Raw genomic sequence first — 14,803 nt, forward strand, 5'->3', positions numbered from 1 at the left:
AGGGAAAGAGAAATAGTGCAGGGAGAATGATATAGGGGAAGGGAGGTGCCCTCACAAGTCCTTGCAGGTTCCTACACCACACTACTGGGCCCAGTTTGGCAGCTAGCACCAAATACTGGGTCAAAGTTTTCCCGAGGAGAAGAGTGGGTTTTTACTCCCTGCTTTTTCCTACCTTTAAGGAGTCTCAAAGCAGCTTACAATCACCTTCCCTTCCCCTTCTCACAACAGACACCTTGCAAGATAGATGGGGCTGAGAGAGAGCTGAGAGAACTGTGACTAGCCCAAGGTCACCCAACATGCTTCATGTTGAGGAGCGGGGAAACAAACCTGGTTCACAGACTATAGTCTGCTGCTGTTAACCACTATGCCATGCTGGCTCTCATGCCAGGGGGAGGGAAGGAGGGAAAAGCTGAAGACAGGGGCAGATAAAGGTAGCATGGCTGGTATGTTTAAAGGAGATAAGGAAGCAGGAAAGGGGAGAGGCAATAGGAACTTTCAGGGAAGAGAAAGAGTCAGTAGTGGGGAAGGGGAAAATGACATGCCTCCCACAAATCCTTGCAGGTCTCCTGCTTGTATGTTCTAATAGCCCAGTTAGCCAAATCTAAGGACACTTAAATCTGCTGATTGGAGCCATGAACACACAAGATTGATCTTTTTACAAGGCTGAACAATGCTCCAGGTTTCAGAAATACCTGAAATCTAGGGAAAAAACAAATTGTGGAGGTTCCTCATGGCAAAAAATCTTAGATGAGAAATTGGCGTTGTTGGGCTTCTCGCAGGATATGTTATCAGATCTTGGGAAAACTGAAGCTTTTACCAAAATTAAAAAGCGCATTAAAGAGCTCGATTATAACAGCACTACTTTTCGTGCTCGTCGTGTCTGTTCATCCCAGTTCTTCAGAATACCCCCTCCACGTGGTCTGCCTGCCTATACATATTATCTAACAACTCCTCGTCTCTGTAGAGCTTTTTGCTTGGCTAGATTGAATTCTAACCCTTCTATGGTAATGCAGGGCAGAATTCTGAATATACCATACTCAGACAGGATCTGCCCTTGCTCTTCTGGCTCTATTGACTCATTAGCCCATGCCCTTTTGGAATGCCGCTTTTACGAGGAACTTCGATCGCACTATATTTCCCCCCTTTTAATATACAAATCCAATGCCTCTGTGACTGACAAAATGCCTTTCTTACTAAGTGATAGGGACCCCAAGGCTACATTGTCAGTGGCAAGATTTGTTTCAGTCCTTATATCCCTCCAACACTAGATATATGCTGCTCAAGATCAATTGATCAAGGAGCTTCTAAGGGATAAAAGGAAAAAGGAAAGGAAATTGTGGAGGTTAAAAAAACCCAAATGATAAAAGGAGTGCTTGTAACTTTAAGAAATGGAAGCCCTCAGTGGCTATTTGCTAGGCAACCACAGCATTCTAGGCTTTGATTTCTGTCAGTAACAGGCAGGGGGATGGGCTGTTTTGGCCTTTGAGGGAGGACTTACTAGGGCTGGGCCTGGCAGCAACTACTGAGTGACACGATACCACTTGATTTACTTGACTCAACGAGGCCTAGCTGCTTGCTATTGTTCAACAGCAGCCACCTATGAATGCTAGTGTGATGCAGTGGTTAGAGCTTTGGAGTAGAGTCTTGAAGACCCAGGTTCAAATCAGCAGTCTGCCATGGCAGCTCACTAGGTGATGTTGTGCAAGTCATACACTTTCAGCCTAACAGTACCTGCGAGGATAAAAAGTAAAAGAGGAAAATGATGTAAGCAGATTGGTCCTCGCTGTGGAGAAAGGTGGGGTATAAATGAAGTAAATAAATAATATAGCTGAAGATGGGAGGCAGATAAAACATAGGTTGGTGAATGGCTGAAAAAAGGAAGTGAAAGGGAGAAGATACAGGGATTGCTAGGATAAGGGAGAGAGTAAATAATGTGGGGGGAGACAGGGGAAAGTGATGTGCCCCCCCCCCCCACAGTAAGGGATCCCTACCATGCAAGTGGGCCTTTTCTAGTGGCTAGCATCACACAACTATGCTATAGTTTTTCTAAGCAGAGGCTGCTGGGGTGGGGAGGGAAAGCTAAAGATAGAAGGACAGATAAAGGTAGGTTGGCTGTTTGGTGGGAGGGAGGAAAGGGGCGAGGCTATGGGGGTTTTCAGGGAAGGGAAAGAGGAAATAACAGGGGAGGAGAAAATGAGATGCTCCCTACAAGTCGTTGCGGGTTCCCATTTGTAATGTTTTTAACACTCAACCTGGACTTTACATGCTGCCTTTGGTGGTATCCTGATGAAACAAGGCATGGACACTGCATATTGTTTTCAATTTACCATCAGTGTTGTGCCCAGTTCACTTTTTATTTACAATCTTTATTGTTTGTCAGAAATAGCAAGACTATAAAACAGCTTTATCACATCCTGATTTCCAAATCCACCCTACTTCTCCCAATGATCTGCCTTTCTCTAACCCAATACCTTGTTAAAAAGCTACCAGAAGAAAGGCAGGGTAGAACAGATAAAGGTGGAAGTTAGGAATGGGAGAATAGACATTGAAGACAGGGGTAGGTTTGATTGTAATCTCTTTCTAATTATTCTAAAGATTTCTTTCAAATGTCATCATGCTTGCTTAGATTTCACCATCTGTTGCATGCATTTGTTTTCACATGGTAAAGGCCACCCACCAGGCGAGCAGAAAATTACTTTCTTTCTCTCTGGCTCTTCAGACCCATGCTCAGTCCACCTTTTCTGTGACCTCAAAGTGAGAGTTAAAACACAGCAAATGAATAGAACCATCTGGCACAAAAGGCTGGGTGTGACTCGAATGATCTTCAAATCCTGATAAAACCTTTTCAGGCCCTTGCTTGGCGCATGCCCAGCCGGAAAAGCTGGCTCGGGACAAATGGCTGGTGCTTAAAGATTGGATTTTTCTTTTGTTTTGCTAGGGCCGTTTAATCTTTAACTTACAAACTGAATGCAAGAGTTGTCATTTGGCGTTTGGGTAATTACAAGAACTGCATTTGTTGTTTTATTGGCTTTCATGGGGCCGTTTTAGTACAACATCCTATGTAATGTTATTGAAACGCTGTTCCAAAAATGCTATCAGAATTCTTTGGCTGTACATTAACTGTGTTGAGTCAAACATCTGCCTGTTAAAGTGAGAGTAAGAGGGAAAACGAGGAGTGTTTGAGGTCACCTCGTACAAAATAGCCTCTAGATAGAGCCTTGAAGCAAATGGTGTAGGTTTGTTAGTAGTGGGTAAGTAATGTATGTTTTATTCTGGTCCATGACTGTAATAAATTATTGAATGATTGATATAGAGCAATGGGTAGGTAAATTTCTGACTCTGTTAAATTATGAGTGTTTAATCAGGAATGCTGTATTCTCATACATGTTAACAAAGATTGGATGGTCTGTATGCCACGGTATCATTTATGATTCTGGAAAGATTTGTGCCCGTTTTTGAGTGCCATCTGCTGGCAGATACAGATATGATGTTTCTAAGATCTATGGTAATAGAAATAGCAGCATTTATAAAAGAAACAGTATGACAGTGGCAGCAATAATTCAAAGGGGGGGGGAGAACGGCAGTGCTATCTTATTTCTGTTTGGTTCTCTCTGTCATACCCCTCTTCTTATCTTGTCCCTCCACCAGTTGGGTAGCTTAAGCTGAGTGAGAGTGACTGGTTAGCCTGGGTCACCCCTTCAGCATAATTTCTGAGGGAGGATTTCAATCCATGTCTTCACAGTCCTAGACCATGACTAGCCATTACACTAGACTGGTTGTAGGGTAGATGAGAGGCACTGTCTAGCGACTGGCAGATGAAAAGAGCTTTCCGTGTTTGGATTTCTAAGCTACTACATTTCGGAGGGGAACAGGGAAGAGGGCAGCTCCACATCTAGGAGCCCTTGTTGGTTTTGTAAAATCCGAAGATGCAGGCAACGTGGTTGGGAAGCCCTACTCCTCTAGCTAATTCAGAGCAGACTCGTCCTCCTACCTGACAGATGATTCTTCTTTTCATTGTGATCTCGTAGCTAAACAATCAAAGTTGACTGTTGCTAATTTTTTGCTGATTTTAATTCCTGAATTTCATTATACTCTTTTTTTCTTCACTTCTGATTGTTTTGAACAGAGCAGCACTTTCCTGAAGTGATGCTTGGCGAAGAATTTCTTAGCCTTAGCTTGGACCAAGTTTGCAGTTTGATATCTAGTGACAAGCTCACAGTTTCGTCAGAGGAAAAGGTATGGTTTGCGGTCCAATCTATAATGTGGAAGCAATGGTTTTGAGAATTATAGACAAGCACAGGGCAGGGGGTGTTGTGTGTGATGTCGTCCAGCAGCACAGGCCCTGAAAGGCAAAGCAAATGCTGACCCTCTGAAGTAGATGGTACCCAGTTCTAGAGTCATGAGGAACCTGTGCTTTTGTGTGTGTGTGTGTTCAAGATTCTACTGCAAGCTCCTTCTACTTTCATAAAAAGACAGCCTGTAGAAGCTTACAAAGAAGGATATTTTCAGAAATCAGTAAAAATTTAACAGGTTTATTAGGAGACTTGTGTGCTGGTACAGTCATGACTCAAGAGGCTCAAAAACCTATGCTGAGCCACTCAGGACTTTGTAAGAATTGAAAGCCAAGTAAAATAAATGTATGTATGATGACATGCATACTGGATGGGGGATATACCTCTGGGTAGCAATGCATGTGAACAAGACCTTGGGGTATGGGTGGACCGTAAGTTAAATATGAGCAGCCAGTGATGCAGCAACAAAAAAAGCTAATTGCTATCTTGGGTTGCATCAACAGAGGCATAACATCCAAATCGCAAGATGTCATAGTTCTGCTGTACCCTGCATTGGTCAGGCCGTACCTGGAGTATTGTGTACAGTTCTGGAGGCCTCACTTCAAAAAGGATGTGGACTAGGGTTGCCAACCTCCAGGTACTGTATATACACAAAGTGCAAATATTTATAAGCTACTGAGGTGAAACATAGACCATATACGTGACATATATACAACACAATTATATACAATATGTACAGTTCACACAAAAAATGTAGAGAAATTTCCAAAGGTCTCAACTGAGTACCACAAATATATAGAAGAAGTTCCAAAGGTCTCAACTGAGTACCAAATGAATGCTAATATTGTAATCCTTATGTAAAGTTCATATAGAGCCACAATCATCGATGGATACGGCCGTTTCAGATCCACAGCAGTGGAAATCTTTCTTCAGTCCTTAATACAAAAGTGCTGTTACATATTCATCATTCCTTCCCACACAGGGTAAGTATGAGCAATCAGACGTCAGTAAAGTACATCACATAGTGCAGCTAGTCATGTGAAGAAAGATTTCCACTGCTGTGGATCTGAAACGGCCGTATCCATCGATGATTGTGGCTCTATATGAACTTTACACAAGGATTACAATATTAGCATTCATTTGGTACTCAGTTGAGACCTTTGGAACTTCTTCTATATATTTGTGGTACTCAGTTGAGACCTTTGGAAATTTCTCTACATTTTTTGTGTGAACTGTACATATTGTATATAATTGTGTTGTATATATGTCACGTATATGGTCTATGTTTCACCTCAGTAGCTTATAAATATTTGCACTTTGTGTATATACAGTTTCCTGTACTGTTTTTCTAAACCTTTTGGTACGAGTACAGAGGTGCCGTTTTTCTCCCCAACCTCCAGGTACTAGCTGGAGATCTCCTGCTATTACAACTGATCTCCAGCCAATAGAGATCAGTTCACCTGGAGAAAATGGCCACTTTGGCAATTAGACTCTATGGCATTGAAGTCTCTCCCCTCCCCAAACCGTACTTTCCTCAGGCTCCACCCCAAAAATCTCCCGCTAATTGCAAAGAGGGGCCTAGCAACCCTAATGTTTACAGAATTGAGTGGGTGCAGAGGAGGGTGACGAGGATGATCGGGGCCTGGAGACCGAGCCCTATGAGGAAAGGCTGAGGGAGTTGGGAATGTTTAGTCTGGAGAAGAGGAGGTTGAGGGGTGACATGATTGCTGTCTTTAAATATTTGGTCTGTCACTTAATGGAGGGCAAGGAGTTATTCCTGTTGGCAGCAGAGGATAGGACTCGCAATAATGGGTTTAAAGTGCGGGCAGAAAGGTACTGGCTGGATATTAGGAAAAATTGTTTACAGTACGAGTTCGATAGTGGAATCAGCTGCCTAGGGAGATAGTGAGCTCCCCCTTACTGGCAGTCTTAAAGCAGAATGCTGGACAAACATTTGTCAGGGATGCTCTAGGCTGATCCTGCATTAAGCGGCAGTTTGGACTAGATGGCCTGTATGGCCCCTTCCAACTCTATGATTCTATGACTCAGAGTAACCAATCCTGATTACTCTCATTTGGAAGAGTGCTGCTTCATACCATTGTTCCTGCTCCACAGAAAGTGCTTCTGTAAGAAAAGCCGTTTTGGAGCATCTCTCTGCACAGAATGCATTTTATTGTATGGGCATGTTCTGGGAAACCATGATGGTTCATTTGCTCTGCACATACAGCCAGACTGGCTATGCTGAGTGCACTTCAAAAACTTTTTTCCATTCCCAAACTGCTAGAAAGATTTTTTAAAAACATTTTATTACAAAGCTTAATTTTTTGTAAAATTGCCATTTGTCTTTATTATAGAGAAAATACCCTTTTTAAGTTCATTGAAGTTAGTGGGTTTAGAATTATGTAACTCTGCATAGGGTGGCTCTGTGGGGCATTTAAGGTAGGCCATTGATAGGAAGAAGAAGAAATCAAAGGCATTAGACAAAAGCTTATTTACTTCATTTATACTCTAGTTTTCTCCACAATGGGGATCCAAAGCGGCTTATGACATTTGCCTCCTCCATTTTAAAGCTTTCCTTTCAAGGGTTTATTTGTGTGCAGAGAGGAAAAGACAAAATCATAATATTGCCATTGTTCCCTGACTTTGTTGCTATTATTTCTTGGAAGCATGGTATGCCCACTTCTGTGTCTGTCAAGAATATAGTTGGAATTTCTGAAAAAAAAATATAAAATGTATACGAGATAAATAAAGTATGTGGCTGTCAAATAGGTTTTAACTAGTATATCCTAGAAAGACGTAATGCAGATTAAAGAATGCCCTACCTATAACATCTAAGCAATGTGTATAACTGGACAAAGATCACACCTTAACCAACCACTAATTAAGCTGAAGATATGAGAAGGGATTTGAGGTCCCAAAAGTGCATGATTTAAAACACAGTTAAATGAGCAATTAATTAACCTCTTGCAGAAAATACCACAAGCTTCATTAGAATGTAGTTGGTGCCACTTTAAATCTAATGTCCCTACACTAATTTACACTGGTCAAATTATATGGTTTTTCAGAAGCACTAGAGTGATAATGTGAACAAGTGTGATCCTATTGCTTGCTCAATAAGTAGAATGCCCCTTCTCTTGTAAACTTCGTGAGTAAACGTTGCAGCCTTGGGTGATGTATTTTCAGTCTGGAGCTCTATATGTAGCATTCCTTGTCAAAAGAAATTTGAAGTAGTCTGGTAGCTGGTGACCTTGGCAAGGGACAACATTTAAGACCGCTGTTTGCTTGTGCTAGCAGGTGCTAGCTATCTGTATGTCTGGGACTGCACTTGGTCTAGATTGTACTCGTGACCTTCAGTGCAAAGTTTTATGGTTCCTTCAACGTACAGAAAAATCCCTCTTTTTAAAATAGTATGAGTTGGCTTTCAGATAGCCAGCTGCTCATTCCGCCTCCAGAGCTGCAATCTCTGCCCCCTGCCTAGAGTGGACATAAAGACCTGCTTCCTGGGACTGGGAAGGGAGAAGCTGCCACCACCTTAGCCTGCTGCTTGCCAGCTTTTTAAAAAAATGATGATCTCTGTAGGTGGTTTTTTTGGCTGATATAATATTTCCCTCCCCATTTTTGAGTTTTATAATAGGGATGGGAGCAATGAATTTTTTTCATGCATTTGGATTTTGCGTGATTATATTATTAGATTGTGTATGACTATGAAGTTTCCAAGCCTCTTTGAGTCCTCTGTTACAGGAAAAGAGTGGCATTTAACAATGCTAAATAAATAAAAGGAGCCCCATGGCGCAGAGTGGTAAGCTGCAGTACTGCAGTCCAAGCTCTGCTCACGAGCTGAGTATGATCCCAACGGGTTGGTTTCAGGTAGCCGGCTCAAGGTTGACTCAGCCTTCCATCCTTCAGAGGTCGGTAAAATGAGGACCCAGCTTGCTGGGGGTAAAGGGAAGATGACTGGGGAAGGCACTGGCAAACCACCCCGTAAAAACAAAAGTCTGCCTAGGAAATGTCGGGATGTGACGTCACCCCATGGGTCAGCAATGACCCGGTTCTTGAACAGGGGACCTTTACCTTTTTAAATAAATAAAATAATGAATTTGTTCTCAAAGCTGTGGAGAAAAATAAATGTAACTAATTAGAACAGATTTTTTTTTGGGGGGGGGTTGTTTTTTGTGTGGGGGTCGGCCGGAGATTCCCTAGCTGTGTTTTTAAAGTTTGTATGTAATCTGAAGCTATAAAAATGCTGATTGAAGTAATATATATTTGTGTCCGAGCACACACTTGACATAAATATACGATATTGATTCCTTTTAAGCAACCTTCGTATCTTCTTTTCCTTGCTTTCTGCATACCTATAGCATGGCTTTCTAAACTTCTGTTCACTGCATTGGGTTCATGTCATTTCACTTAGTCATATTCTCACTCTCTTCAGGTGTTTGAATCTGTCATTTCTTGGATAAATTACGAGAAAGAGTCTCGCTTGGAACATATGGCAAAGCTGATGGAGCACGTTCGTCTCCCTCTCTTGCCCAGAGATTACCTTGTACAGGTTAGTGAGCTTCAAAACCCTATAGGATTTAAATGTCTGTATTATATGCTTGGGTTGCTGGTTCTTTTCATTGTGGCTTGCCATCTGTTGACAACCATGCATGGGCTTCAGCCAAGAGAACAGTGGATTACTCTAGCCTCTATTCACACTGTTGCACTAGGCAGATACATTTAGAACCCTCTTTTAACTTGAAAGCACAGCTGGGCAGAACTAGGGTTGAACTTGTACGCAGCAGCTAGTGGGATATGGAGCTGTGTCCTAATGATGTAGAATTTTGGAATTTTGTCTTTAGGAGTCACACTTTTTAGAGCTTGTTTCACTGGTGCATCGGGGGCATGAATGGAGGTGGATCCCTGAAGAAAAGTTCTCCCAGTTTATGAAAGGTGGCCGTGACACAGATACTTGTGCATGGAGTATCTGTGTTCATAGTGCAACCCCCCCCCCCGAGCATTTCTTTCCACAGCGGTGCCAACCCTGCCCCAACTGTTTCTTTGAATCCCTGGAGTTTAAAAAGCAGGTTGGGGAATAGGCTTTGCAACTGCTGACATAGAAACCCCATGGCCGTTGTTTTTGAAGCCTATGTACTCATTGGTCAGCCAAAGTACAGTGTGTGGAACTGTCAGCGCAGATTCATTCTAGTCATAGGGTTGGATTCAGACTAAACATTCTGCTAGTGGAAGGGGTGTGGTAATTTCCTTTATTTCCCTGTTCTTGCTGGAGACGCCCAAAATGTCATGCTGTTCCTGGGGGGGGGTCCCCTTTCCGCCAGGAGCAGTGTTTTGAGGAAATTAGTGGGCTGCAAGCAGGAGAGGGAGGGGAAGGAATGTTTTGTTCCACTGACAAGTGCATTGTGTGAGCACAAAATGTAGTATTTCCATAAGTCATGTGGAAACCAAGGCTTGTCCATTATTGACTTCGGAGCAGGAAAGAACTGCGTGCATTTTTGGGGCTCTGTATCCCATTGATCTTGATGGGAGCCCACATCTTTGACTGTCAAAGAGTGCAGCCATAGTGTGGGGCATTAAAGTCTTCTACAGAGGCACTGCTCAGTGTACCCCTCCCCACTTCAGAGAGGTTACCAGAGAGGGCCTTTTCTGTAGGGGCAGCTTGACAATGACATTTTTACCTCACAGATATTCCCTGAGCATCCAGCCTTCCAAGCTTTAGAAATCAGGTCAAGACATTTTGATTCATTCAGGCTTTGAGTTGGGTGCTTTGAGTTTTGTTGGATTAGTGTTTAGTGTTTTTTTTTTTTAATTTCCTCTTCCATCCTGCTAGCTCTTGGGCCCAGTTGCACTATTACTAGCTATATTGTATTATTATTAATGGATATTTTAATTGAGTTTATATCCTTTTTATTCTTATGATATTTAACATTATTTTATTGTTAGCCTGCCTTCTTTGGCTGACAAGTAGAATAAAAGTCTTCAATAATAAAACAAAATATGTTGATGTATATTCATTAATTTCTGTATATGAATATAACTTCCCTGATAAGCGCTGGGTTTCCCAGACTGTAAGGTTCAGAACTGGATTCTCTTTTTGACATACATATTATTGACCTTGAGTTAATATTTTAACTAGTACATTTGTCATAAGTTTCTTAACATGGGATTGCTGCGTTTGTACACAATAAAATATTTGACTATGGCAAGCTCTGCTGTCCTACTGCAAACATTATTGTTCAGTTTAAAAACTACTCTCATGGATGAAATATGAAGATGGCATGATGAGACCAGATCTGGACAAAAGCGCACAGGATTTATTAATTCTGCCACATCAGAAAAAAAAATCGGTGTTAAGTAATCTGTGTGTGTGTGTGTGTGTGTGTGTGTGTTAAGTGCCGTCAAGTCGCTTCCGACTCATGGCGACCCTATGAATGAAAGTCCTCCAAAATGTCCTATCTTTGACAGCCTTGCTCAGATCTTGCAAGTTGAAGGCTGTGGCTTCCTTTATTGAGTCAATCCATCTCTTGTTGGGTCTTCCTCTTTTCGTGCTGCCCTCAACTTTTCCTAGCATGACTGTCTTTTCCAGTGACTCTTGTCGTCTCATGACGTGACCAAAATACGATAGCCTCAGTTTAGTCGTTTTAGCTTCTAGGGTCAGTTCAGGCTTGATTTGATCTATAACCCACTGATTTGTTTTTTTTGGCAGTCCACGGAATCCGTAACACTCTCCTCCAACACCACATTTCAAAGGAATCTATTTTCTTCCTATCAGCTTTCTTCACTATCCAGCTTTCACACAGTTCATCTGTAGCACTTTTAAAAGTCCAACAACTTATTTTCACTAGTGACAGTTGTACTGTTCTCCCCCCCTGCATTTTCAGACAGTTGAAGAAGAAGCTTTAATCAAGAATAATAATACATGTAAAGACTTTCTTATTGAGGCCATGAAATATCACTTACTTCCTCTGGATCAAAGGCAACTGATAAAGAATCCAAGAACAAAGCCAAGGACACCAGTCAGTCTGCCAAAGGTAAGCTAAGTCTTGTTGAAGAAGAGAAGGCCAGGCACAGATCACACATTTGCCAAACTTAGAAACACAGTATATGTAGCAGAGCGCAGTCCATATTCCTATGCACCACTGCCCATATAAAGTCTGCATCAGATATGCACGTGTGCCTTCATGTGCCTGTACTGCCTTGCAGTTCCAGCCCTTCTGTCTTCATCTTGTGGTGGAACAGCTGCACGAGGAGCTTATTTGGGTCATTAATGTACAGGCATGCTATCTCCTTGGACATAGTGGTCCAGTTTAGGTGCTCATCTGGGCTAGGAAACCTCTTCTGTGGTTGAAGAGTAGGCACATGGACACCCTTTCACTATACTCCTAATGGAATGCAGTAAGAACATTAGAAAGGCCATGCTGGATCAGACCAAGGTCCACCAAGTCCAGCAGTCTGTTCACACAGTGGCCAACCAGGTGCTTCTAGGAAGCCCTAGACATCTCCAAGGAAGTCTGTCTGCAGAGCCCCAAATGTCATAATTCTCCATCCCCCCCAAAGGTGAGAGGGAGGAGTGCAAACTGGCCTTCTGTGTGTGAGGGTAGCCATGTGGACCACCCTCATTGTACTCTATGAGCTTGCTGGGGAGGGACTCCTTATGCTCCTCTGTCACAGCAACAGGATTTTTGAGCTGGTTATGTGTCTGAACTATGCCAAAGTCATATAGATGCTATAAATGGACAGGTATATGGGGTTTTCACATTAGGGAATGTTTGAACTGACCTGTAGAAGATTAGATTTGTTAGCAAACTGATATGGCATTACTTGGAAGTTTTCTGCAGCCACGGAAAGTATTCTATCTCAGGCACCTGCTGGCTTGGACCCACTGGGGTGTTTCCACAGACAGAAAGATATCCCCACATGGAGTACAACTGCCTTGTCTCCCCCTTCCCACTGCAACCCTCCTGGGAGCAGCATTTTAGACAGCATTTAGGGTTGCTGTATGAGGAGGGAGGAAGGGGAAAAAAGTTGCGTTCTGCAGATGGAAATGTTTCCATTCGTAGAAGCGTCGTGGTGGATCCAAGCAAAACGCTTTTCCATCTGAGTTTTTCTGTTAGCAGCTATTCAGGACCCACTGAAATTACCCTGTGTGCTATGAATTTCTCTCTACCATGATATTTGCATCATTGGAGGCGTGTGGCCTGAATTGTGCAAAGGAAGCAAAAAGCGAGTACTCTAAAGCCTGTTAGCATTTGCTACTACACCCCTGCTTAGAGATCCTGAATATCTTCCGAATTTTGTGTGATTTTATCTGTCCTGGCGTCTAACTGAGTGAATATCTAGAACAGCCGTGCTGAAAAGGAGCTCTGTGGCTTGGAACAGATGCCGGCTTTCATGGCCATGACAATTTGAAGGTGGTTAGGTTTTACACGCACATGAAAATCAGTGAACATGAGACCCGCTAGCTTGTTGAATTGGTTACCCCCTCCATTATCTTTTTTTCCTTCTAATCTCCCTATGTTAAAACAAGTCTCCCCTGATATTAAGCACCTCTGGTGTTCCTATTGTTCTTAGAAGTTTCATATACTTCTAGGATGTTATCGCACGTTTTTAGTGAAAACGTAGCTCTTTTGGGATCTGAACTAATTACCTTTGCAAAACATGCTAGATAATCTGCGAAAGCTAGAGTGCAGTCTGTGCCCGAAGGCTGCGATCGGCGTTTTATTCAGCAACCTTTCGGCTTCCCTCCAAGTTTAATGTTACGCAGATGCCAACTTCCCATGCTTCTGAAAGAAAATGTCTTTTTTTTCTTTCATGGCTGAGTTCTGATTCTGCTGTGTGTGGTCTGCTAGCTTTGGGAGATCAGGGACTCTGTTTTCCAAATATCTTCCCATTGTTGGTTGTACTCCAGTTTCCTTTAACATGTAATTTCCCCCCTCCCCCTTCAACCAAGGTCATGATTGTAGTGGGTGGGCAAGCGCCCAAAGCCATTCGAAGTGTGGAGTGTTACGACTTTGAAGAGGAAAGATGGGATCAGGTAGCTGAGCTTCCTTCTCGGAGATGTCGAGCGGGTAACTTTTTTCTTTCTTTGATGGGCTCTCTCAGAATCCCGAATATGTATTACTTGGGGTGCATTTTAAATGTTTTTGTTTCCTGAAATATTTCTTTTAGGCTACGTAATGTAAAATGATAGAGATGGTTAGAAATGGGCCTATGGATGTATTTCAGTAGCCACTGAAGGCCATCTCACATGTTTGTGCGGGTGTGCGCGAACACCTAAGATGTTTTCAGTATGCACCTTAAAATGTTTGGTTGATGCATTCATAATGTACATTTGTCTATCTTGCAAATGTAAACAGGGATCTGTTATTGGATGCATCTCCTTATTGAGTGACAGACCTGGATTTTCCTAAGTGTACTATATGACACCCCCCTCCCAAAAAAAAAGCCTCTGCTGTGTAATGCTTCTGCTCCATCAGTTAGGTCCCACCTTACTTTGTGGCTTTTTTCATTGTGGTGACTCTATATGCAGGCCATCATATTTGGAAGTTTGCTTTTCTGCATTGATTAAAAGAATCCATGGCAGCAGCCTTCAAAAGCGTGCTGTCCTGGCATTAAGATTTTATTTGCGATGGGGCTCATCAATGTGGTAAGCGTTACAGCTGCCCTATGAAGCCACTTCCATGCTAGGACATTCCTTGGTGATCTTCAACGTGCTTTAACAAACGAAGCCCACCTAATTAATGTTTGGGATTTTTCAGACACAACTGGCCTAAAGTCTGTCTCTGTTTGTTTTTAACAGGCGTGGTGTTCATGGCGGGCAAAGTCTATGCCGTGGGAGGTTTCAATGGCTCTTTACGAGTCCGAACGGTCGATGTCTACGATGGCGTGAAAGACCAGTGGACGTCAATAGCCAGCATGCAAGAAAGACGAAGCACTTTAGGGGCTGCTGTGCTAAATGAGCTTCTTTACGCTGTTGGTGGATTTGATGGAAGCACAGGTATGCTCCTGAGCAAGGCCAAGAGCAATCCTGACTCTTGGAACAGTTTGCTAGGGCTGCGGGTCTCCACCGTGCTTCCACCACCAAATTTCAAATTTTCATGTTTTGTGAAAAACTGGCAGTCTCTGCAGGCTGGCTTAATTTAATTGCAGTCTCTTTGGAAAGTGTGTGCAGCAGAAGTAATTATTCAGAGGAGGCTTTAGCACTGCAAAGGGCATCTTTCAGCAGAAGGCCATCTTTCTTGAGAAGCCAGTCTTCTTTTTAAAGTGCTGCTTTTAAAATCCATTGTTTTGGGGGAAATTGTGAGAGGAGAACCAGAATGTAATTCCCAGGTGTAGATTAACATTGCAAGTCTATTAGCACTGGCAGCAGAACAGGCCAGAATATCTCTACTGTCCAAATAGACAGTTTCCTGGCTATAGGTATGTCTGCTTTGGTTTGGGCTTTTCCTTGAAAGGAAAGGGGTCATTAAGACAAGATGGCCACTTTGACAAAGAGGACACTGTACTTTCCTAAA

The 14,803-nt window shown here is 42.6% G+C and overlaps 1 protein-coding gene across 1 annotated transcript in view; it reads left to right on the plus strand.

Annotated features, from left to right (window-relative positions):
- Positions 1–14,803, plus strand: part of KLHL3 (kelch like family member 3) — a 40,846-nt gene that overhangs the window by 20,498 nt on the left and 5,545 nt on the right. The window contains exons 5-9 of the mRNA XM_056854830.1: positions 4,127–4,236; positions 8,725–8,841; positions 11,171–11,320; positions 13,240–13,357; positions 14,089–14,286. Coding sequence (XP_056710808.1) covers positions 4,127–4,236; positions 8,725–8,841; positions 11,171–11,320; positions 13,240–13,357; positions 14,089–14,286 — 693 coding nt within the window. The remainder of the gene's footprint in view (positions 1–4,126; positions 4,237–8,724; positions 8,842–11,170; positions 11,321–13,239; positions 13,358–14,088; positions 14,287–14,803) is intronic.

This window comes from Euleptes europaea, chromosome 1 (assembly GCF_029931775.1).
Source record: "Euleptes europaea isolate rEulEur1 chromosome 1, rEulEur1.hap1, whole genome shotgun sequence".
Taxonomy (NCBI): Eukaryota; Metazoa; Chordata; class Lepidosauria; order Squamata; family Sphaerodactylidae; genus Euleptes; species Euleptes europaea.